Below are 26,822 nucleotides of genomic sequence, written 5' to 3' on the forward strand. Positions count from 1 at the left end.
CCCTATGATATATCTTCATCTTTTGCAACTGATGCATCTGGGAATTACCGGAGAATGTGAAAACCTCTCTGTGACAGTGTTGAGGATTGACAGCTAATTGCTAAGCTTGAGCACTGTAACATGACTGAGAAACTGATATCAGCAATCCCCCCACACACACACACCTATCTACACTAGTGATTTAAAATCCAGACTACAGTATAGCAGAGCAACAGGGAAGTGCAGGCAAAGTGAGTATAAGAGAGTGGAGGCTTTTCAGCCACACTGTCATTTTGTTCTGCATGGGTAAGGTGACAGTGTCTCTTTAAAACCCAATTACGGTCAATTTTTATTTACTTTTTCTTTTGAGTTCAGTGGTCCCAAGACAGCTTTTGAGGGAATGCCTGGGTTATCATCTTGGACTATCTCCGATGAGGACGTTGATTTAAAACCTTTTCAGCATGGATATTGAATAGCAACATAACTTTGATAACTTGATAAAGTTGATTTCTTACCGTTCTCAATGCTGAGGCTGCATGGATGTTCCATTAGGTCTGACACATCAAGGCACGTGGGCAGGGTCTTCCAAGAGTTGGCAAAAGCTGATGCTGTGGCTTCAACTAGACCACCTGATGTTTGAAAATCATCCATTGCCTTATAATTGAAGTTTCCACAAAGACCTATAAAAACAAAACCATACAGTTATATCAATATTTCTTTATATCTCAACACCTGCAACATGGCTATATGCAAAATTTCAAGCACACAAATATCAACTGCTATATTAATGTTCATGTATTGAAAACTGGTTGGAGCCAGAGAAATATATGTACAGTCAAATAGACATTGTACTCCATTTCATACCTTCATACCTTCCTGTAGCTTACTACATGTTGTATAAATAAAACTATTCAGTTCAATAGACCCCACAGTGAAGCTGGACATACAGAATTTAAATTCCATGCTAAAGTTTTCCTTTTAAGAATGTTGGTTTGATTTTGTAATGGTTAGTTGGGTCAAATTGATGTTCATTTTTGACTGCAGTGATGACAACATACGAAAGAGCAGAATGGAATATTTTCCTTGGGTAAACAAATTGTTCATGAGGTTTTCTCTAGTGAAAGCTCATTCACTCCAAAGTTGAATGTTAAGAGCAATTAAACATGTGAAGTCGTTTTGAGTGACATTCGTCACACCATCAAATGTACCAAGAATGTTTGTGCAACTGCGTATATAACTATTCTTATAAACATTTGTTAGAAAATGTACTAGTGTATGGGCAGCTAAAGACTCATTGTGCATAAGACTCTAAGTGCATTCAGTTATCAGTATTCAGTAACAAGACAGGTCTGATACACCCCTTGTCTTCCTCTGTAATACAGTATTTATGCATACTTGTGTACAAATATTGTAACATGCAGTATGGTCAAGTATAGGTATCACGCTTTGTGGTCACTGAGGCGACAGCTCCTCTGACTGACCTTGTAGTTGTCCCATGAAAGATATATCCATAGTGATGTATAGCTGCATCACGGGCTGCAGCTGAATCTGCATCTGAAGACCAAATGTAGCTTGAAGAATGATGTAAAAATCGGTTGGCTTAGAAATGGAAAAACTTGCTGCAAAGAAAGCACAAGGATACAGACTATTAACCATCTTCTTTTTTTATTTCATCCACAAGGCTTTACCATGTTGCCATTTTGCATGTAAATTACCATTTTACATTGCTGGTCTTGCACATGTGTCTTCTATGGTAAATGTAATCTGGCATTCTACAGTCACAGAAATATGAACTATTTTATATTGAAGTGGAATTCCAGGTAAATACCTAAAAGTGTAGTTGAGACTTAAATGTCTACTGTTTTACCTGATTTATAATGTTTCTGAACCAAAATTAAATTTGCTGATTAAAATGTTTGTTTAAAAAGCATTTTAGGGGTTACAAAAGGCTCCTATATCAGGGCTTGGGAAAATGCATTAAAATACAGCATGAGTTATTTTATTAGGTCATGCAGTATTTTAGTAGGGAAAACATGCGGTAATGTATAAGCTATCAGCGGGGTTCCCCGCTGACAGCTGAATGTAAAAAAAAGAATTGCCGGCAATTACAATTTAAGCAAAAAAAAAAAAACGGTGTGGGGTCACCCCCATACATACCAAGCTCTTTGGGTCTGGTATGGAGCTTGGGGGGAACCAACATTTTTAAAAAATGGCATGGGGTCCCCCCAAAATCCATGCCAGATGCTTATCCGAGCATGCAGCCTGGCAGGTCAGGAAAGGAGGGGGATGCATGCTCGTCCTGTACCATACCAGGCCACATTCCCTCAACATGGGGGGGTGCTTAGGAAAAGGGGGTCCCCCCAAAAACACCTTGGCCCCATGTTGATGGGAACAATAGTCTTTTCCCCGCAACCCTGGCAGTGGTTATGGGGGTCTGTGGGCTGGGGCTTATTGGAATCTGGAAGCCTCTTTAACAGATCCAGATCCCTGCCCCCCAGCCATGTGAATGAGTATAGGGTGCATGGGTACTCATTCACAAAAAAGTGTAGTGTAAAAAAAGACAGTAGGCAGTTTTTGAGTCCTTTATTAAAAAATCTGTCCACATTAGGTCAATGATGTCCCTAGCATCCCTTTCTTCCTCTTTTTTTGTATGTAGGCTGTGGGACAGGGAATCTCCTGCCCACAGCCCATTGAACCACTTATGTCAGCTAACTTACAAAGACCAAAGCAAAGGCCAAACCCAAGTTCATCACTAATCAATGATTTAGCGTAGCACTTTCTTTCCAGCACTCTGTCATACTTCACAACCAGGAAGGTTGTGGCCCAGCTTTACCATTTCCTGGTTCTGCTTTATGGAGCCAAAGAAGCTGATTCATTATCCAGTGAGGAGGAGGCTGGTCTTAAAAACATTGGAAGTTGCACTGGTGAACCAGGATATAAGCCTGGCACCTGCCTGGCTGTGCATTTAACAAATGTGTGGGAATCAAAATTCTGGTTTAACATTATTTTGGCAGGCCAATAAAAAAGTATTGCTTAGAATTCTACTATAAGAAATGCAGAGCAGCAGTAAGCAACCACTGTGATGTAGTAAACATTTTTAATACAGCTGCACATTATACTGCACACAGTTTTGAAAAATTACCTGTGACCTGAGGCAGTGCTACTTTCTGTTTGTTCAACAGAACTGTCCCATCGGTCTTGAAAGTCACCACCTAGAACATAGAAGTAACATTACCTTTGCTTAGTAGGGTCACAAGGAGCTTATAGTTAAAAGGTCATCTCTACTCTTTTATCTGGGCTTATATATGATGTCACAGGACTTAATAGAATATTAAAAGTAATATTATGTATATAATCAAAAAGCAATAGTAGCAGTGACCCTTGCCCATTGTATCCAGAACTATGTAACAACATTTTGGCTGCACATGAACTTTGATTAAAGTTTATTAGCAACACGTAAGTATACAGATGGTTGTGTTTCTCTGCCTTGATATAGGTGATCTTCAACTCATCTTGGTGAGAGACAGTAGAAAGTAGAAGTTTCCATCCAATTATATTACAGTTCATGTTGCTCTCTTATTTTATATAAACTGTTTGCTACCTATTTGTAATCTGTCTCTCTTGACCCTCCAGTTTGATATTATGTTAGTCACATTAATTTTTGTATTTCACATCGTAAGTGAGATTTATATGTTTACGTTGTTGGAAAATATGGAAGCAGAGAATAGGGAAAAACTTAAAGGTGGTTGGATAAAAAAAAAGGTAACAATATGGGATCTTCAAATATCCGATAGAGGCACCCTAAACCAGCCAAAAATGTAATTTTGTTAAATAGTCGTTTTATTGAATGGCTACTTTGCTTAGTAGAGTCACAAGTAGGTTATATTTAAAGATAATTTTCACAGAAAATCAAGGTTTTTAATTTTATTTAGTGAGTCTGTAATAGCTATTGAAAGCCAGAGGTTCATTTAAGTGACAGACCTCCATCCAAAACTGATTATTTGGGGGTTTGCTGTTTGCTTTTAAAAATAATTTTGTAAACAGTCTTCTGAAAATACTGCATCTTCGTGGGAAACCTCTGTTAATATCATCGAAAACGCTAGATTCACTTACAGCATATGATTTTGTTGAAATCATTACAGTTGTTGATGACTGGTTATTGTTTGCTAGGTCAGGATTTTAAACACTAGTCAGTACACCAACTGATATACTCACATTTTTCTGGTCATCCGTTAGCAGTGTAATGGACTTGAGACTGGTCTCTGAGTAGTCACTTGTAGTAATCTCCCCTAAAATAACATGTGAGCTATCCTGAATTCCCTGCAACAAAAAGTAACAGTTATTATTGACCACCTATTCAGTAACAACTAATTTAATTTCCCTTGATGATGCATGAACATTGAATAATGGCAAAAACTAAAATAAAATATATGTTTATTGTCCTAAAATTATTTCCACTATCAACAATGCACATAAATATTTCATATTTATGATTTACTTACAGCATATGGAGCTCTAGACTTTTCTCTTTATGTCTTTACTATGTTTATCAGCTTTCAAGGAAAATTGTATTATAGAGCTATATATATGAAGCCCAATTAAGGCCCCTTTCACTCAGGGCAGACCTGTCAATGGATCCGTTTGTTCCGCAGGGGATCTCTTCGCTGCTGCAGAGTTGACACAGACACAGCCCGCTGTTCTCTATTGGCGGTCGGATGGAAATAGAGGTTAAGAATAGAGGTTCCGATCGGAATAGAGAATAGAGGTTATGATCGGGTCTGCCTGAAAAACGGGCATGTGCAAATGGCCTTACAGCCACTCTATATGCTTCTTTAATGCCTTATGTCAGAGCAAATAGGACCTCTTTCACACGGACATCATCCTTTCAGTCACATTTTTTCAAAGAAAAAACAGATTCAGTTTATATAAGTTTGCACATCCATCTTCAGTTCAGAGTTCAGTTTACATCAGTTTTCACTTCCGTTCAGTTCAGTTGATATTAGTTTAAAAAAATGCAATTTACATTGGTTTATATAAGTTCAGTTCTGTTCTTTTTACATAAGTCTACATTCATTCCATTCCATTTCAATGGATCTGGATGCTGGCTGTTCCATTTAAAAAAATGGACTTGAACTGACATGGATGTAGGCAGATGTAAACTGATAATCATCCGTTTACATCCACCCACACATAGACATACAATGTAGTTTCCCTGCATTGTCACCCTGTCACAAGAATTTCTGATTACGTCTACAAGTGGTAATTTCAACATACAATGCACAGGCATGGTCCACTGTCACCCCTACCAGAAAACCCACCCTGAAATGGAACGCACCCATTGCTCAGGAAGGGGGGGGGGTTCATGTACACAGGAATTGCTGTAGAGAAACTATATTGCTCCATTCAAGGCAGTTAACCCCCTGCTCCACCCATGGATAGGTGCTTTCTTCAAGCGGTTCACTATCCTTTCCACAATCATAACCATCCAACAAAGAAAAAGAAGTCACTCTCCATCAGAAAAGTCTATGTGAAGATTTATTGTCTGTTCCACCTGCAGCTTACGCATTTCAGTCTGTCATGAGAATAGCTCACAATTAAGTGCTTGACAAAGTGAAACACATTAGAGGGGCTGAGGAGAAGGTAGAACAGCCTCTGTACCAGATAATGGCAAATAATCTTCACATCAGGCTTTTATGATAAACAGGACTTGGCTGCAAAGGGACTGCAAGAGACCACTGAGATGTGACAATGGATGGAAAATGTGTGAAAACAAGTATTTTATTTTTAAAAATTGCAACTGCCTATGATATACATTGTTTTAGCATACTAAGGGGGGGGACTGACTAAAACTGGTGTACTAAGAATCTGGTGCAGCTGCTCATGGTAGCCAATCAGCTTCTAACTTCAGCTTGTGCAAATAAGCTTTGACAATAAAACCTGGAAGCTGATTGGTTTCTATGCAGAGCTGCACCAGATTTTGGAAACTGCAGTTTTAGAAAATAACCCCCAAGATGTTCTTCAGTTAGGGTTTTCATTGACTTTGAATATCTTTTGTATCTATTGCATGTGAAAAAATGCCTATTGCCATAGATATAAAAATGCCCCATGTAATAAACTGTAAGGGTTAGAAGCCAAATTGTCTTATAACGTCAAATGCTACCAAGTGGTTTGTAGACAGCCTTATTGATTTCTATTCTTCTTTCTTATCATTCAATTCATTAAAGAGCAATAAAAAAAGTCTCTTGCCTTGGACAGCACATAAACACAGTCACCATGAAAGGTATATGATTTCATATCAAATGTGGTGATATGGGCTCCTCCTTCAATGGCACATGATCCAGGACAGGCATGGTCTGTGCAGTTCCATCTTCCTGATATACAGTAGCTGCAAAAGAAATGTTTGACTAGTCATGACATGTAGAGATAAGTCATTCTAGAATGAGTGGAGATCAGCTTGTGTACATCTTTGACAGTTTAACCTAATGCTAATAGAAATGTGTGTAACAAATCCTGTCTTTTTATTTTTTTCAAAATGGACCACACTGGATTTGTGAAGAGATGGAAGTTGCTCACTACCTCTAAATCTTAAATCTTTATTGGGCAGAATATTGTGCACTGGAATCCCCATCTAGGAAACCCACCCTTTAATGTATTTCACCGGTTGGGTGAACCGTGCTGGGGAGTTCTCCTAGGTGTGAACTGTGATCTCATGTGCACTGTTTTGTCAGTATCTGTAGCTTGGCAGCAGTGAGGTCCTTGATGATCTTTGATTGGATTGTTTATTGTATCTAACCAATTCGCTGGCATACTCACTGCAAGGTTTCCAACCATACTGCATGCTGCCAAAATTCAGAAAATACACCCATAAGTACAGCTTGTTTCGAACACAAATATTTGCATAGGAAAAGTTTACCTAGACATTCAAGTTGACCAGCTCTTTTGCATGGACATGTACCGCAGTTATAATTGCCAGCCATACACAGGGAGATCTAAATCAATGCGATAAAATGGCATATGCCCAGACTCCAAATGACCGACATGCTCAGCAGCAGGAGAACCATACACAGTACATTTAAAGAGGACCTAACCTTAGATAAATTTTTTTCATGCACACTAAGTGATCTGGAGACAACCTTGAAAAAACTGCAAGACTTTTTGGGGGGGATTTATTACCAAATGGTGCACTCAGAATCTGGTGCAGTTGCTCATGGTAGCCAATCAGCTTCTAACTTCAGCCCTTGTGCATGTTAGCCAAGCAACTTCTAACTTCAGCTTGTTCAATTGAAGTAGAACTATAGGCAAAACTTATTTTTCATTTTGGATAGAGCAAGGGAGGATCATAACCCTTGTCAAATGTTTTTTTTCACCATCTGTGTCCCAATGTGGAGATTTCCCATCACTTCCTGCCCATAGCCAAACAGGACGTGGGAAAAAATCCATTGCCCCCCACCATGGTCACTAGGATTAGTGTCCTCATTGGAAGATTTCCCCTCTATAAGTTTTCTGAGGACAACAAAAAAATTAAGATTTTCTTTTACTTCCACTTTCAATGATAATGTTGAACAGAACAACTAGAAAGTATGAATCTCGTCACCAGGGCACAAACAGCAATAAAAACTGACAGGGGGTCTAATCCCTCTCAAATCTATCTAAAACTAAAAAAATATTTTTGCTTTTAGTTATAGCTGAAGCTTTGGCAATAAAACCTGGAAGCAGATTGTTTTCTATGCAGAGCTGCACCAGATTTTGCACTCTTCAGTTTTAGTAAATCTCCCCCATTGAGGTTTGCACTAAAATAAACTTTAGTGTAGTATAGTGTTTCATAAATGTGCTAATATTGAGTGACATGCGTATTTTATTCCCTTGCGGTGAACTGCATTTATCCAGTGCAGAAAACCGCAGATCACTGTACATAGCGTGAACAAGCTTTTACTAACAAAACTGCTCTAAACGTATTTATTAGGAAATTCTTACCATTCATTGCAGTCAATTTGTATTCTTTGTCCTGGGAGATACGGAGAATCTTGATATTTGCAATTACATTCACTAACTGAGATACAGCGGTTATCATTGTAGTCATCCTGCACAGTGCCTAGCAATTGGAAAAAAACAAAAACAAAACAATTTAAATTTGCATAGCCCTCTAAACATACCACCAAAAAGGTGATACTATACAAAGTTATCTATCCAAACATCTAATTCATTGTATTTGTTATTTTGAAAATCCAGTGTAAAAAAATGAATACTGAAAAAGCATGTTTAAATATATGTAACCTTCACCTTGTAAAACATTTAACTTCCATTTAAATTAGAAGTGAAAGGCAAAACATTTGTGTATAGATATAAAAAATATTATAAGTACCTGTTTTCCTTTTTTTATCACATACCCGCTGTTCTCAGCTGCATTGAGAGGTGGGGGTGGAGAAACAGCCGAACACTGAGCTTTCAAGTGAATGGCTGTGCAGTGTGAGGGGAAATGCTGTTAGGATAGGTCTGATCATTGGAGGGAGAGCAGCCTGAGCTCCCAGCACAGAAAACTGATCATGCTGTGCTCTCATGCCTAGTTTGGTCAGTTTTTTTTTTAGGAAAGCACAAATGGAGAAATACAAAGAGAATAGGATACTTTTTAATACATGGCACAGCTGACATATATTTGGAATATGAAATGTTTGGGTTACATATTCATTACCCATCATTTTTTAGTATAAAAATCTTCATTTTTCAGGCAACTGCAGGCATGCCAGAGGTTTTTGTTGCCATATATTGACATATATTATTTTATGTTAAAAGGTATTGTTTTCCTCTGATATCAAAAAGTTCAGAGGTATGATATTGCTTTAGCCAACAGTAATAATAATAATTGCAGGATTGTAACAAAATACACAGTAGGATAGAATGAGAATTATTTCAAACATTGGCTTTCCATGATCCATACCTTTTGTTATTTATACAATTCCTTCCATTTAAAAAAAACAATATTTTAATATAAAAAATAATTAAAATGTAACTTAATAACGAAAACAGTCAAACTGAGACAGTGCTTTCCTTCGTTTCACAGTCAAATAACCACCTAGCTGCTGCCCTAAAGTATCTCCAATGCACACACTTGGAAGCTTGCCAGTGTAGAAAGCAGTATTCTATACAACATCACTATCACCACTATCATAAGTCGACATTAGCTAATTCACTATATAGGTTTGAGTCTGTTAATTAAAAGGGGTCATAAATAATCAGGATTAAAAATCCCTTTGGTTGCCCCACTTTATCTCCATCCATGACTCTGATCTTTCCCAATCGGAGAAACTTCACCAATAGATTCCTCATAATTGAATGAAATTGTTTAATTCAGGTATACCTACCCATAAGTGGATTATTATCTATGTTTTGCAGTGTGGAATAGTTCCCGAAGATTATTAGCAATGTATTTAGTTGGTCTGTGGCAAATTAAATACGTAACACAATTACCATAAGGGATCTGGGAGTCGCACATCAAACCAAAACCCATACAATGTAACTTTTTTGACTTAACCACTTGCCCTCCAGAGGATTTACCCTCTTCCTGAGCAGGCCATTTTTTGCGATACGTTGCTGCGTTACTTTAACTGACAATTGCGTGGTCATGCAATGCTGTACATAAATGAAAATCTGTCCTTTTATTACCCACAAATGGAGCTTTCTTTTGGTGGTATTTGATCACCTCTGCGTTTTTTATTTTTTGCACTATAAACAAAAACAGACTGACAATTTTGAAAAAAAAACAATATTTTTGACTTTTTGCTAGAAAACATGTCCAGTAAAAAAATGTAAAAGAAATTTCTTTATAAATTTAGGCTAAAATATATTCTTCTACATGTCTTTGCTAAAAAAAAAATCCAAATAAGTGTATATTAATTGGTTTACGTGAAAGTTATAGCATCTACAATGGCGGTATATATACTGGAATTTTAATTTAAATTTTTTTTAAACTAGTAATAGCAGCGATCAGCGACTTAAAGCAGGACTGCGGTGGGCATTCTGACACTGGGGGGAACTGACTAACTGCCACTGACATATCCAGTGACACTAATACAGTGATCAGTGCTATTAAAAAGCACTGACACTGTACAAATGGCACTGGGCAGGAAGGGGTTAACATCTGGGGCGATCAAAGGGTTAACTGTGTGCTGTGTGTGTTTTACATTGTGTGCTGTTTTACTTGGGAGGCATGCCGTTTTGTATTTCTCTGCTGTGCTTAGGGGTTATTTACTAAAACTGGAGAGTGCAAAATCTGGTGTAACTCTGCACAGAAACCAATCAGCTTCCAGGTTTTATTGTTAAAGCTTACCTGAACAAGCTGAAGTTAGAAGCTGATTGGTCACCATGCACAGGTACACCAGATTCTGAGTGCTCCAGTTTTATTAAGTCTACCCCTCTACTGCTTACATTTTGTCTTCCCTGGCTTTTACTCTTCCCCATCCATCAAAATGTTATAAATAAAACTTTGTATTCATTATATACTTTATTTTAGAGTCAGTGATGTCATTCTCTGGTCTGTATGTGTTTCCATGATTGCAGGGAGATTACGGCTGGTGGGAAGGGCAACACGGTGCTCCTCTCAAGACCCTTCATCTTTAATGGAAGCTATGAGCTAGTTCTTGGGAGGAGTTATGCAAATATCAAAATGCCTTGATCAGTAACCCACGGTTCACACCTAAGCATTTTCCACAGCGTTGCGTTTTGCAGAAACACACTACGGTTCATTTAAAATAATTTCCTATGGGACATGTTCACATCTTTGTATATTCACCCGGTGCATTTTTTGTAAAGGGTCAGGGACTTTTTTTTAAAATGCAGAAAGTTGTGTTTTTAGTCCTATAGACTTCAATGGCGACGCTGCAGAAAAGCATGTAGTGCGCTTTTGCTGCATTTTTGCTGCATTCTTGATGCATTTTGTGTTTTAATCTGCCTAGCAACAAGAAAAACGCAAAGCGCATAAAAAATGCTGCAAAAATGCAAAAAGCACTGCACAATGGGATCAAACACAAACTGCGTAGGTGTGAACCTTGCCTGAATGGCTATTGGGAGAAGTGGGTGTTCCTAAGCAAGCTGAAGCTGCATGCAGACTGCCCTAGATAAACCCATATATGGTTTTGTTAATTGTTTTTCCTTTAGTTAACCACTCCCGTCCGGCCATTTATGTGCCTGGGCAGTGTCGAAGCGGGTGGCCGTTTATAAACGGCTGCCACATTCACAGCCTGTGTGCGCTCCCTGGGACACCAATCGCTGTATGGGACCTCTATGTGAGGTCCCGATTCATGTGATCACTGATTGGCCAATCAGTGATCACATGAATAGTAGTAAACAAGATGTCACTTCCTGACATCATTGTTTACTACTTTTGAAATCTGTGAATGATCACAGAGGTCACATGGTACAGGGCTATTCACAACAACCTTGTACCATGTGACAAGCTGTGACCAATCACAGCTCTCTCAGTATGTCTCAATGGCTGCAAGAATGAAGCCAGAGAGGAGAAATTATTGTTTTTACAGCCTTTATGGGTGTAAAAGGAATCAGTGTAAAAAAAGAAAAAAAAATCTTCATCACCCCCCACAAGTAGTACAGTGTCACTATGGTTACACTGTACTGCTAGGGTGACAGTATGTTAAAAAAAACCATAAATAATAATATACAAAAATAAAATGTAAATTAAAAATTTTGTAAACTTATTGTTTTTGGTTATAAACTAATTTGGGTTTTTTTTTTGGGGGGGGGTTTACCAAAAAGATAGCTGAATACATTTTAGCCAAGATTTATGAAGAAATATTATTTATTTGCAAAATTTTATAAGAAACACTTTTTTTTCAGAATGTTTGGACTTTTTCATTTATATAACAAAAAAATAAAAATCCCAGTGGTGAATAAATACCACCAAAAGAAAGTTTTATCTGTCTCCAAAAAATGCTAAAAAATTCATATGGGTACAGTGTTGCATGACCGCGCAATTGTCATTCAAAGTGTGATAGCACTGAAAGCTGAAAATTGGCCTGGATAGGAAGGGGGTAAAAGTACCCAGACCTGAAGTGGTTAAAAATAAAACCAAAATCTGCTGGGTAATGATAAAAAGTGTGAAACATACTCCATACTAAACCAACACGTTATATATGACATTATTATTTGGTTTGTATATTAGCTTTGTGCGACTCACCTTCTGGACAGAAGCAGTCATCCATGTAGTGCTCCACACACATCTGCTCTGAGTCTAGGTTGGAGCAGGTATTCATACAGGGGGAGGCGCTCTCTTTATAAACCATATTATTATCACATTGCATGGCTAGAAGATAAATCAAAGTATCATCTTATTGTGCAGTGGAAAACATTACAATATAAATACACTGATACAGTCATCGTTTATGGATCTACTTTTTCTCCAACTTTATTAGCAGCCTGTTGATTGGGTATGAATCTGAGAATTGATACATTTGGCAGATTTTTTCCACCATGATGCTATAGATAAAGGATACATCTAAGCACTAACCCTTATACCATAAGTAGGCAACCTTTCAGAGGTTAAGATGTACCTGGACAGCATGGAGGAAATGAAAGATCCCCGGGGGAAAAACACAGCATAGTGTCCTGTGCACCCCACCCCCCACTCACAGTAATGTCCTGCACTGCCCTTCTCATCATCCCCCCCCCACTGTAGTATCCTCTGCCCCCTCCACAGCCCCCCTTACTGTAGTATCCTCTGTCCCCCCAATGCAGTGTTGTCTGTCCCCTTCGCACCCCCCCACCACTGCAGTGTCCTCTCTACCCCCCCCCTCCAATGCAGTGTCCTCGGTCTTCTTCACACCCCCCCTACTCCCACCTCCCACTGTAGTGTCCTCTGCCCCCCCCCCCCAATGCAGTGTCATCTGTCTCCTTCACACACCCCCCACCACTGCAGTGTCCTCTTTACCCCCCCCCCCTCCAATGCAGTGTCCTCTGTCTTCTTCACACCCCCCCCCCACTCCCACCTCCCACTGTAGTGTCCTCTGCCCCCCCCCCTCCAATGCAGTGTCATCTGTCTCCTTCACACACACCCACCACTGTAGTGTCCTCTACCCCCCCCCACCACTGTAGTGTCCTCTACCCCCCCTCCAATGCAGTGTCCTCTGTCCCCTTCATGCACACACCATTGTAGTGTCCTCTGCACCACCCTTCAATGCAATGTTCTCTGCTCCTCCAATGCAATGTCCTCTGTCCCTTTTACACAATCCCCCCTCCCCCCATTGTAGTGTCCCCTGCCCCTATTACACCCTTGTAGTGTTGCCCCCCCCAATTCAGTTTCCTCTGTTCCCTTCACATTGGTGTACAGCAGAGCGGAGAGAGGAAAGTAGCACAGTACTGGATAGATGGCGGGGTGAGAGCTGCCGGAGTTATCTCTTCACATTAACCAGAAGGTGATCGGTTGTTATTACCACCCGGCAACCAATCACTTGCTGGTTATTGTGGAACGTTAGCTATGGCAGATCCTGCCCTCTATCCAGTACTGTGATTCTTCCTGCTCTCCGCCTTGATGTGAAAAGGAGAGTAGCGGATGCTGGGGGAAGGACCGGCAATGCAGGGCTGTGGTCCCGATCAAGCCATCAGCTGTCTGTGATTGACGGCTTGCTGACACTGGCCTTATACTGTATATATCTATGGAAGATTATATTTGGGCAATGTTGTCACCCAGCATCCCTATCTGATTTGTTTGGGTCTGTCCTCGGTGGTGGTAGTATTGTGGCAAACATATCTTCTTTGTGGAATATGAGGACAGGGAGCTGTCCTTTTGTGGCAGGTTTTTGGTGGCATGGAAACATCTTCCAGCTCCTGGTTGTTGTGCTTGACCAGGATCCACATTCTTTATTCCATTGTTTTCTTTGTTTCCATATAATGAACTTTGTTATTGTGTCTGTTTTTACTTACCGTTTTTTTTTCTTTTTTTCTTTTTTTTTGGGCGGGGGACTCTTTTACTGTCTGTTAAGAATATGTAAGTACAATCCTATGCATAGACTGTGGACGTACTCTTTTGTACACTTTAAAATGGTATTAAACCCAAAGAAGAACATTTATTAAATTGCAGCTTGCCAATTCTTAGATGTGATGGCTATGTTTGTTTTCTTTTTTTTTTAGTCTTTCTTTCTTTTACCTTTACCTCGTGATATGGACAGTAAATCTCTTGTTTTTCAACAGAACAAGCTGTCCTACAGATGTAGCAGTTAGAGGGTTGAGACAAACCATTTAACACTGACAAGGTTGCTTACAATGAATACAATACTCTAATTTGATTCATTTATGTAAAACCTTTATCCCAAAAGGAAAAAATACTGCTTATTTGGTTTCAATTTGTTAGTGTATTTAAATCTGCTAGTGCATCTAACACTTCTCTTCCCAAAGACTGACAATGCTGCTGTCCAAAAGTGTCCCCTGTGCTCCTTCATCCAGAGTGTAGGCACTCTAATACAAGAGGTTACTGGCCAGACCACCAAGTGAAGACTGAGGGAAAAGGTCTAAAAATAGAAAACTAAAGCAGCCACCAGGGGCGGACTGACAACTCATGGGGCCCCTGGGCATTAGGGGATCTTGGGGCCCCTGTGTCCTTGCCCAAACTCAAAAAAGCCTATGAAAAAGATACCAGGGGCATCTCATGGGGCCCCCTACTAGCCCCGGGCCCTCGGGCGGTGCCCGAGTTTCCAAATGGTCAGTCCACCCCTGGCAGCCACCACATCTAATGACTGGTAAGCTGCAATATCTTACGTTTTGGGGTTTAATACTGCTTTAAGAACAGGTAAGGTAACTCAGAAAAAGCATACTTACGACAGAAGCTGTCAGTCCTCCAGTCTCCTGGGTGACCTCCTGCATGTGAACACTGTCTGGAAAATTCACTGATAGTGCTACACAGACACAAGGAATCCTGGGATTGGTCACAGGAGCACATGTCCATCATACAGGCATTAATATAAGCTTCCACATTAAGAAGATCTGTGCATTCGGTAAATGCATAATGTCCCAGATGGTTTTCACACAATGAGCGCTAAAGAAAAACATCATGGTAAAATAAATGGAGCAATTGATTTTACGTGGAGAAAAGTATGTGTTATACATATTGACAAATCCAATTCTACGTGTACTTCTTTCAGGGTTGGAAAGTATCTACTGAAACATAATTGGTTGCACACTTGACTCCTTTGGTGTGATGCTTGTCATCCCTCCTCTAGATATATTTGACTATATGAAAAACAGTGTAAACAATCTGCACAGTTATTAATAAAAGTTCATAAACGCATGAAAAAATAAAATAGGAAATAAAATGAAAAGTGATTGCTGCTGACACATCAATTGCAAACACCCAGTGATAATATGCGCTCACCTTGTGCAATGAACCTCAATACAGGTCAAGGTCATAACACACTTGTTGCCCCACCTTGGGCATATGTGGCATCAGCTGTTCCTCTCGAAACTTCCTCCTCAGTATTCATCACTCTGGAAACATCACATGCAAAAATAGAATGGGACCACAATAGTGCTCACTGAATAGTAACAATTTATTAAAAGCTCCTAAAATCAACACTTACACTTAAAAAGCACCCACAGTGCTATGTATCTCAGCTTGAATAAACGTGGGTATGAGAACATTGGCTGTACTAATCACTATGACCCATGTTTATTCAAGCTCAGATACATAGCACTGTGGGTGCTTTTTAAGTGTAAGTGTTGATTTTGGGAGCTTTTAATAAATTGTTACTATTCAGAGAGCACTATTGTGATCCCCAGGGGTGGACTGACAACTCATGGGGCCCCCGGGCAATAGGGGATCATGGGGCCCCTGTGTCCTTGCCAAAACTCAAAAAAGCCTATGAAAAAGGTACCAGGGGCATCTCATTGAGCCCCCTACTGACCCCGGGCCCTCGGGCAGTGCCCGAGTTTCCAAATGGTCAGTCCACCCCTGGTGGTCCCATTCTATTTTTGCATGTGAAGTTTCCAGGGTGATGAATATTGAGGAGGAAGGAGCGAGAGGAACAGCTGATGCCACATATGCCCAAGGTGGGGCAACAAGTGTGTTATGACCTTGATCTGTTTTGAGGTCCATTGCACAAGGTGAACGCATATTATCACTGGGTGTTTGCATGTGTCACAGAGCTTAAGAAAGAAGGAAGGAGGAGATAAATCACATCACGGTGGTGGAGGAAATACAGCTTTACTGAATATTGAAGAACTATTACATTGTTTTGAATTAAGGCCTGTCACATTATTTGATGGTATTGCCCTGCATTGTGGAGGATGTTAAATATTTGAGTGTATGTAGTTATTAGAGTGATGACGGTAAAGAAATATCCCTGGCCTGCCAATTTTGTTCAATTACTTTTGAGACAAATGCTTATATTTCTGTCCTCTTTAATGGGCAATATTATCTGTTGAAATTTGGTGGCAAGGAAATCACTGAAAATAGCTATTATGAGGTTTCCATACAAATTATGTGATGATGATTTAATCCTTTGCTAGGCTAAATAGAGAAACTAGGAAAGTTATACATTCAAACGGTGAAAAAATAAATAAGATATTAGCATTTGAGTCAATACGGTCTGTATGCTAAAGATCAACTTTAAAATGTTTTATTTGGTTTTAGATAGAGCAGAGAAGGGTTAAAACTCCTGCCGGGTCTTTATTACCATCTGTATCTCTGTTGGGAAGAGTTCCTTCTGTGTCAGGACAGGAAGGGATGGGAAGTCTGTCCATCAGAGTTAAGCCATCATTAGACAGAGTGATTTTCTTTCCCACAACCACAGGTTGCAGGAATGAAAATCACTTGATTTCCCCATCAACACAGAGTTGATGGGGGAATCCCTCTCATGGAGCCATTGTGTTCTCCCAGCGGGGATGGCTTCCCACACCCCCCTCCTACCAGGAGAAGACAATGGTTCCCTGGGAGGGATTCCCCCACCAACTCTGGTTAATCACAATAATCACATGTGAAATCCAGCAGGCTGGTTGCACCCAAGTTTGGGTACATTCAGGCTGCCTAAACATGGGTCAAATCTTGGCCGGTGCTTGCTGAACTAACCGAGATTTGAACCATCTATGGCTGGCTTTACAAATGAAAAAGAAAAACTTATTGTTTATCGAAGGAATGAAGAGTTAGAACTTCAATTATTTTTTTTTATTGCTGTCTGTGCCTTCCTTTCTTACAATCCCCACTACCTATTTTTGAGGGGTCCTAAGGGGCCAGGAAGAGGGAGAAAATCTCCCCAGTGTGGTCACAGACAGTTAAAAAAATACTGACAGAAATTTAGACACTTTTCCACTCTATCCAAAAATAAAACAAATGCCCATGCGAAATCCTACCTTTCGCCAATATTACATTTGAAGCAACGTTTACCTGTGTAGTTATTGACCACACAATTTTCCCATCATCACTTGATATACAGTTTTCTAATGTGATTGGATAAGTAAAACAAGAAAACACTGATCCTGCCAAAGGCTCCTGTGATGGAAACCCAGCCCTTTACACATATGTCATTGTCAACAGACTTTTTTGTAGTTTACTAATCAAGTTCTAGAGATGTTGCCTGGTGATATGACACAGTTACTCACATAAATGGAACATTGGGATGTATCTATTGCCTGAGTCTCATCTAGGTTTGTACATCTGTTGTTAGGATCATAGACGTTTTGTTGATTTCCAAATTGTACAGCACTGAGTATACTGCCTGTGGTTGGGAAAAAAAATAAGATCAGTCATTCCAACATTTAATCCCAACTCTGGGCTCATCCCCCTGCCTTCATGACTTATCCTCTATGTGTTTTATGCTTTAGTGTGTTTTTTATATAATTATCTTTTTAAGAAGTCTTCAACCTGATCACCTGTCATCCAGCGTCCTCTTTGGATTTTATCCCAAGAATAAGCTGTCCTCCATAATGCATAGTGCAGTGCTGATATGATGAATTAAACACCACTCTCTGCATCATTACTTTGTGAGTGCAAGGCTCCATGATGTTGCCTCCTCAGGGAGCAGGTCCATGATGCTCTGCTCTCTCAGTACATCCTCAGTCTTCTGGATTGAAGAAGTCTACTAACAGCAAATCTTGTGATATCCCCAGAATTGAACTGATTACAAATTCTGCATATACTGAAGATTTATTCATATCTAATCTCTACTGCTGGATAGCTCATCAATACACTGGGTACACTTTGGTGACAACCACATGTTAAGGCTGGTGCTGGCAAATGTATGTAAACTAGTAATTGTTAAAGAATGGCAACCTTTTCAACCTTGACAAAGGACTTTTCCATTTCAAAGAGTGTAGCTTTAAGTAAGCTGTTTTTAGGAGTTTTGCAAAACTGAAATGTATGTATAGCCAAACCTTTATTGTAACTATGGATGGAGTAGGCAAGGGTTACAACCCAGGTAAAGTTTTTTTTTTGCAATCTGTGTACTATTGGGAAAATTTTCTTTCACTTTCCCATAGACGCAACAGGAAGTTTGTGGGAAACTCCCAAAATGGGGGTAATTTCCCTCTTATAGTGGCCATACACTCTTCGATAAATGATCGATTTCATCTCCAGTTGCTGTCTTCCGACAGGAATAATTGGTCTATAGTCCACAGCCCATTTGATTAATATGTCACACACAGAGAAGTGGAATTTCAACTGATAGCTACAATTTGATCGTAACTCTGTTTTCACCATGTAATCTCATCATTTATTCAACCAAATTACGATTGATTTCATGAACACAGTATCTCAGTCCTGCTGATTGATGCAAAATGATTGATAATATTCTACTTTGTCTGATTGACTTAGTTTGATTGAATCCTATTGAAATTGAGTCTAAGGGTCCATGCACACTGGACATTTCACAAATGCTGCTTCTACAGGAGTTTTGCCTGTAGAAGAAGCTCAATGTTATGCTATGCGTCTGAGCACATTAGGACATTTAGAGGCATATTTTAAGGTCAGCGTTTAGAGGCAGAAAAATAACCCCTTCTGGTTTGCTTTTTTAGAGTTTTCTGGCAGAAATGAACTCTAAAAGCTCCTAAACCCCTGAACAAAAACACTCTAAATGGCATTTTGTAAGCCCAGTGTGCATGGACCCTAAATCAATTGAAGGGAAAGTCATAGTTATTAAAATGTTTGCAGATTACAGTGGTTCATTTTGATTGAATCATACATTGACTGATTATAGTAATCAAAGCCTGTGTGGCCAACAATAGACAGCTCTCCTGGGAACAGATGTCCCTATTGGATGTTTTCCCTTCACCTCTTGTTCTTAGGACAATTCAAATATGTTTAATTCCTCTTCTCTTTCACACCTAGTGCAAAAAAACTTGAAAGAGACTAGAGATACACAGAATCTGAATACAAAGTTCCCAGGGTGAAGACTCTCTTCTTAGCTTTTAGCTAGCCAATCAACTGCAGGGGCGGACTGACACCTCATGGGACCCCTGGGCAATAGAGGATCATGGGGCCCGTGTCCTTGCCCAAACTCAAAAAAGCTTATGGAAAAGGTACCAGGGGCATCTCATGGGGCCCCTTACTGTCCCCGGGCCCTCGGGTGGTGCCCGAGTTTCCAAATGGTCAGTCCGCCACTGATCAACTGTTAGAAGCAGAGTGGGAAGATTGTATGTGGACCCGCACACCACCACGTGCAATCCGAAAAACAGCCGAAGTGGCCTCTCACCTCCTCCCTGCGACCCTGCAGGGCCACAGAGCTTTAACAGATCCCCACTGAGTCAAGGTATGCTTCCTCTTGAGTGGATGGTTACTTTAGTATATCTCCAGTATACAACTTCCACCTCTCCTATAGTATCCTCCGAGGTAAGCTGAGCAGGATGGACCCCAGCTCAAGCCCCCATAGGATAAAGGAAGCAAAAGACATCCTCCATAGTGTAAAACCGTTTAATGAATGCCAGAAAATAAATGTATAGTACACTCACATTTGCCAGATGAAATACAAGCTGTTTCCCATAGCATGGGTGTAAGCGTGTGGCTGAGGGTTAACCAAGATGGCGCCGCGCCGGAAGTTCGTCACCACGTATTGCCGTCGACGCGTTGCGTCACGTGACCCCGTGACTTCCTCAGGACAGTGAGTCCTGAGGAAGTCACGGGGTCACGTGACGCAACGCGTCGACGGCAATACGTGGTGACGCACTTCCGGCGCGGCGCCATCTTGGTACACCCTCAGCCACACGCTTACACCCATGCTATGGGAAACAGCTTGTATTTCATCTGGCAAATGTGAGTGTACTATACATTTATTTTCTGGCATTCATTAAACGGTTTTACACTATGGAGGATGTCTTTTGCTTCCTTTATCCTATGGGGGCTTGAGCTGGGGTCCATCCTGCTCAGCTTACCTCGGAGGATACTATAGGAGAGGTGGAAGTTGTATACTGGAGATATACTAAAGTAACCATCCACTCAAGAGGAAGCATACCTTGACTCAGTGGGGATCTGTTAAAGCTCTGTGGCCCTGCAGGGTCGCAGGGAGGAGGTGAGAGGCCACTTCGGCTGTTTTTCGGATTGCACGTGGTGGTGTGCGGGTCCACATACAGTCCATGGACTCTGTTTGAGTGAAAATATTGATATAGGATCACTGGACTTTATATCTATATATGTGCACTGTGTGTAGGGGTTGCACATCTGTTTTCCATCTTTTACCTTGTTAGTATCATCATGCACATATATGTATTACGTTTATATAGGATTTCATCATTATGCTATATGTCCTAAGGTACTGATGCTATAACTGGGTGTTTTAGCGCTACATCATTTTTTCTTCTTCTGCATCTTGTTTGATCTTGGGGTATTGGATCAGATGTCAGCAGCTTCATACGTCTATTAATTGTATTGTACATAGGAGCGCAAGCAGATCCCTAATATCATCAGAGTGGGAAGATTAATGAGATCTGACTGGTCACTTTTGGTTAATGTTCAGCTCTTCTCTTAGAATTCTGTCACTATGTCAAAGTACTGCAGAACACGGAAGACTTATATTTTACAGAAAACTTCAGCAAATGCTACAACAAAACTACCATTCATCATAGGAGAAACAATTGACAAGAATATACTGATTTTGTGTGCTAGCTGAAATGGATCAATATGCTACTAACTGTGGAAAATTTTAACATTCACATTTTAAAAGTAACATTAGACTGTAAAATGATTCTGCAATTGCCTGCCATATCTCCAGATCACTCACCCTCCGAGGAGAGTTCACGTATGCCATTATAATCACCGCACAGTCCGCAGGTTTTGTTATTATACCTGGGATCCAACTCCACCTGTACAGAAGAAGAATCTTAGTTATCGTTACGCTCCAGCACTTTGAATAATAACCTACAGCAACCAACCAGGTGCCATCTGTACAATGGTCTGACTACTTGGTTAAATCGAGCAGCTGTGGGATACTGCCTTATATTATTGACTCTACTTCTAGTTACTGTAAATAAAAAGGCAAAGAGCAAAAAATTATAAAAAACGATAGACAACACAAAATCATGTTTTATTGTTTTTGCAATTGAAACCTGAAGAAGACTGAGATCTGATAGCTTGCTAGGAGTTAGTGCCCAACCCTGCTCAGTGCTTTTAACCTCCGAGGATTTACCCCCTTCGCAACCAGGCCACTTTTTGCGATACCGCACTGCGTTACTTTAGCTGTCAATTGCGTGGTCATGCAACACTGTACCCAAATAAAATTAAGGTAATTTTTTTCCCACAAATAGAAATTTCTCTTGATGGTATTTGATCACCACTACGTTTTTTTATTTTTTGCGGTATAAACAAAAAAGTGACAATTTAAAAAAACAATATTTTTTCATTTCTGCTATAAAATATATCCAATAAAAAAAATGTAAAAATCACATTTCCTCATAAGTTTAGGCCAATATGTATTCTGCTACATATTTTTGGTAAAAAAAATCCCAATAAGTATATATTGATAGGTTTTCGCGAAAGTTATAGCGTCTACAAATGGCAGTATATAAACTGGAATTTTTTTTATACTAGTAATGGTGCTGATCAGTGACTTATAGCAGGACTGCAATATTGCGGCAGGCAATCTGACACTAACTGACACTGCTAAAAATATACACTCTCACTGTATTAATGACACTGGCTGGAAAGGGGTTAAGCATCTAGGGCGATCAAAGGGTTAACTGTGTGTCTAGCTATGTGTTTTGTCTACGGTGTGTGCTGTTTTTACTTGGAAATTTCCTAGATTTTCTTTGCCTGCTTTGCAAGGAAAGACAATCTAGCAGATTCCCACTGACAGGACACAGCTCTGCCTTGTTTACATAGGCAGAGTTGTGTCCTGTCACTCTCCTTGATGATCAACATGTGTTGACACTTATCCATTGGCCAGCACCTGTTGATTGGGTTCTGCTGGGACAAATCACAGCAGAAGAGGTACGCCGGGCTCGCGTGCGCCCCTACACAAGGAAGTGCAGAATAACGTACATATACATGATTTTGCACAGAACGGCCTCCCTACAGCAGTAAATCTGCTATAGGGAGGCCGTCAAGTGGTTAGATCAGCAAAGCAAGAGATGGAATTCAAGTGAAATATATTATAATACAGTAAAACAAGGTGACAGGTATGTCCATGAAGATTTTCATTTATCATGGTATAGTAAGGTTGACGACATTTCATTACTCATCCACCCGGCTTCCCAGTTTACATAGGTGCCAAGAACATACCACAGCATTTAGAGTCACAGGGACAACCCATTCACCTAAATCCAATTACTATGTTGTTATGCAATGTTGTTAAAGCAGATGCGAATTGTCTGAGAACTTGTGGAAGGTGTGAAAGTTATATGAGCCATTTTCACATCTCTACCCCAGAGAGCTGGCAACATTTCACACTATCAGCTGTGTAACTCATATAACACATATCTGAGATCACAGCATAATGGCTACTGTATTATGGTTATTAGAAAACAGGTTTTTTTACAAACACTTACAACTACTATATCTTCATGTTCTCATTGGATCAGCATCTGTCTTGATACATATCATGATGCTATGGTGATTAAGATAAGGTGACTAAGATGAACTGTGAACATAAATTTTGGGGAATGTTTCTGACACTCAGAAATGAAGAAGTTGCATGGATGTTTGCGTAGCAAAATATCTTCAACAATGCTGAGAAAGTTCAATTGAATTTGATTACCTACTACTAGCTAAAATATGAAAGAATCTATCAGAGAAATCAGCAAGAATTTTAGGATTGGTGGATTCCTTACCATGATGGCATCCTTTTTATTCCACATGAGAGTAAAACCAGTCTTGGTATACACCTTCAAGTATCCAGAACTTTTTCTAATGATAATCCCATTTTTGTAGTATGGTGTGTTAGCACTGTAAAAAGCAATGATTGGAACACAAATTCAGATAATCAAAAACACTTAGAACATGTATCAATACCTTCTATCTAATGGCATAAAAGCTGAACTATTGGTAAAAAAACTAAATATACAGCTGGTAACTTGCCAGAAGATGTGTAATTCTGTTCACTCACCAATGTCCACAATGATGCTTTGTCAGGAAGAGCCCTATAATATTTGCTCTCCAAGCAACAGCAGTATGCACACCGAGATGCAAAACTATATTCTTCCTTTATTAAAGTTATACATTCCAATGCAAATGTTGTGATAGATAATCCCAAAATATTTTTTAATTTTTTTATATAACTAATTTTGTATTGCACAGTGGACATGAACATGTGTAAATAATCAAGGGGTCAATGGTCATGTGGGATTAATTAATGTTTCTATGTAATGGTGTGTGGGTAGTGGTATTGTCTTTCTTGGAGAAAGCTCTGTGCCTAGAGAGAAACATGTCAGAACAGAATTTGTTTCTGCAAGCTGTTATAATAAAAGAAGAATATTATTTTGTTCCTTAGTGTTGTGAATTCCTGTTGCTGGTAAAATTGCTTGCTTTGGTGGGGGCTATCCAAGCCAGCTCCAGAGATGTGATTGAGGAGTGTGGAACCTGATCTCACCTGGAGCAGCATGGGAAATAATTGGTATTGGATACAATATTTCTTGTGTAATCTTCACAGTTTTCAATGTCATTTGCCTGCTTTTTGAGCAATGAATCAGCAGTTTGGTGATGCTGGTTCACTAACAATGGGGAGAATGGAGACATAGCGAAGACACAGAAACCTGCATGACTTTGCAGCTGAATAAGGGTGTCACCTCCTTCAACTATACAGTGTATAAGGGATGTCTGAAACATAAGCATGGAAGAACAGAATTACAGGTACTTTACGAGGCCGGTAAGTTTATATATGATATGTATTTTAACTACTGTATGCATTTAGCTATTTGCTAGGAGCTACATTTTTAATTGTTTACTGATCAGCAGTATCAATATTTTAATTATTTAGTAGTTAGGCATCCTATTTGGTCCACAGAATGGTTGTGAAAAAAAAGCATTAACCCTATCTGCAGCCTGAACAAGAATATTCATGGCAAGATCACCAGGTTCTCTTTCAGTTAAAGACCTGAATTGTAAAGGATTGAAAACCTTTGACAACTTTTGAAATCGTTTCACATGTCAAAGCTCATATGGGATTTTACTGACTGTGTTTACATCTACTTTTATTTCATAACTATCACATGCAGTCTTAAAAAGAACCTTAAAGCAAACCTAAGTATGGACAATCTAGAAAGGAACTTTTCTTTTGTGCAAGTACAACTTTAAATCCCCTGCAGAACAGATGAAAAAATATGTTGTTAAATATTCAGCAAAGACATAATGAAATACTTTGGAGTGACTTACATGGATCCAGCTACCAGTACTAAGCTGGGTTGGGTCAGTTGAATGGCGACATCTTTGATAGTGATGGTGATCGTGTCTATGACTGGGTGATTATTGTTATTTGATCGGTGGATGTGGACTGCGAATTCCTTATAAGAATCCCCACAATGTGAAGCAAAGTCGTACTTGCAGTTGCCAGGAAATTCGTAATAATCCCCATCAAATGTCTTGAAGTGATAGTTTCCCCATGTGCTGCAGACGTGATGACCATGGTTAAGTGTTCGACCTGTTAGGAGACAGTATAAGTGGTCATCATTGATTACTCTTAAACATTGCTTATAAAAATTCTGCTCCAGATAATTAAAATCATTAATCTCAAAGTTGAGTTAGACATATACATCGACAAAGTGACATTAGTACGTTTTCTGCATCAATAACAGGGCCGGGACAAGGGGTGAGCGGAAGGGGCGGCTGCCCTGGGCACAATGGTTTACTGTAGGGATGGGGATGCTTTCCTTCTTTTTCTAGGCTGATAGGAGTAGTAACAGTGGCAGTAATTTTGACAAGCGAGTGACTGCTGGGCATAGGATCCCCTAAGTTTGCACATCATGAATCGGGGGGCGCAGGTTGGTATCTTTGCCCTGGATGCTGAATGACCTTTTCTCGGGACTGATTAATACACTATGAGTAAAGAATACTATGGTAACACCCCCACAGGCTGCAGGGCCAAAGCCTTGGTGTCATTCAAGCAGAAAGACTGAGGACATCTTGTGGCAAAAAAGAAGTTCTGTGGATGACTGCTCCAAAATGAAAGTGAGTATATTTAATTTTGCTCACTGGGATCCCATTTTTATTAAGAGAAAAAAGTACCCTGAGTTGGACCTATTTATCCATATAAATAACATAAGATCAATCTGCACAGTTATGTGTAGGGAGCAAGCTGGCTCTGAAAACATGGTCTCACTAATCCATCCCAACAAAATAATAACACAGATTGTGGAGACTTTCCTTCACTAGCGGGGAATATCTGTAAATCATATGATCCATGGACTGTCTAATAGTACTCATGGTAACATATTAGCAAGGCTTTTTCAGCCTGTGGGCAGCACTAGCTTCCACCTACTGAAGAAGTCCTGCTATTGGACAGAATGCATCTGGGGGCGGAGCATGTGTAAGATGATGTCATCATACTGCTAGTCATGGAGGATTCATTGGGGTGAGTAGTATCAGTTTGTACTGTCTGGATGTAAACGTACTGTAGAGAGTTTTTTTTGTTGCACTGCATTTACTGTATGTTAGTTGTAGGTGTTTTTAATCCCTGATTTCAGCTTAATTAAAGAATTTTGTGACAACTATAAGGCTTGCTTTTAAATGCTGTGGTAGATATATTGATGCAAACCAAGCTACGGTTTCCATCTGGATGATTAAGGGAAGTGATCAGACCATATCTTTAACTCCTACAGGGGAAACAGTTGTTGTGACCTCATATAAATCTAGAGGTCAGATCATCAGGGTGAGCAAAATGGAGTGTTATTGGATGAAGATTTGTGCACTACACAGTGTGAGGTTTGGGGATAAGAGGACTATTTCATTTGCATAGAATGGAATTTGATCACTTCTGAATTGTGTTATATTCACATTGCTGGTTGTTGTTGGAGTCTTTTATGATTATAGTATTTATTGGTCATTACATTTGTGATCACTAACAAATGTGATGATTTTTTAAAAATGTTGATATGAATAATAGCACATGTTGTGTTTAATGAGGATTTTGAATGCATCTTTGACATACAGTGCATGCATTTTTTTTAGATATCTACTATTTGCACTAGTTAATAGTGGGCAGTGCCAGGACAAGGTCATCTAGTGCCCAGGGCAAAGATTCCAAAGAGCGCCCCCTTCAAAATGTATGACCATTATGTGTCAGCACCCCCCCCCAAAAAAAAAAATTCAAGCACTCATGGGGGGCTATAGAAGCCTATAGGATAGTGTCGGGGCCCTGCAGTAGGGATGCCACTGGCTGTCAGATTTCCATTGTGCAGTATTTGCTTACCCACCCCCTACCCATGTTTTTCGC

General features: G+C 39.8%; 1 protein-coding gene across 1 annotated transcript in view; it reads right to left on the minus strand.

Moving 5' to 3' along the window:
- The window catches only part of LOC149445621 (mucin-5AC-like), a 173,919-nt gene that overhangs the window by 141,387 nt on the left and 5,710 nt on the right, over positions 1–26,822 (minus strand). The window contains exons 2-13 of the mRNA XM_089653506.1: positions 24,767–25,031; positions 23,227–23,341; positions 21,183–21,264; positions 17,575–17,690; positions 14,800–15,016; positions 12,167–12,292; positions 7,954–8,071; positions 6,226–6,364; positions 4,195–4,299; positions 3,122–3,191; positions 1,461–1,598; positions 495–659 (exon numbers count right to left, since the gene is read on the minus strand). Coding sequence (XP_089509632.1) covers positions 495–659; positions 1,461–1,598; positions 3,122–3,191; positions 4,195–4,299; positions 6,226–6,364; positions 7,954–8,071; positions 12,167–12,292; positions 14,800–15,016; positions 17,575–17,690; positions 21,183–21,264; positions 23,227–23,341; positions 24,767–25,031 — 1,656 coding nt within the window. The remainder of the gene's footprint in view (positions 1–494; positions 660–1,460; positions 1,599–3,121; positions 3,192–4,194; positions 4,300–6,225; positions 6,365–7,953; positions 8,072–12,166; positions 12,293–14,799; positions 15,017–17,574; positions 17,691–21,182; positions 21,265–23,226; positions 23,342–24,766; positions 25,032–26,822) is intronic.

The sequence above is a fragment of the Staurois parvus genome, unplaced genomic scaffold, assembly GCF_062004578.1.
Source record: "Staurois parvus isolate SC_StPar_1 unplaced genomic scaffold, SC_StPar_1.0 ptg000715l, whole genome shotgun sequence".
NCBI classification, from domain to species: domain Eukaryota; kingdom Metazoa; phylum Chordata; class Amphibia; order Anura; family Ranidae; genus Staurois; species Staurois parvus.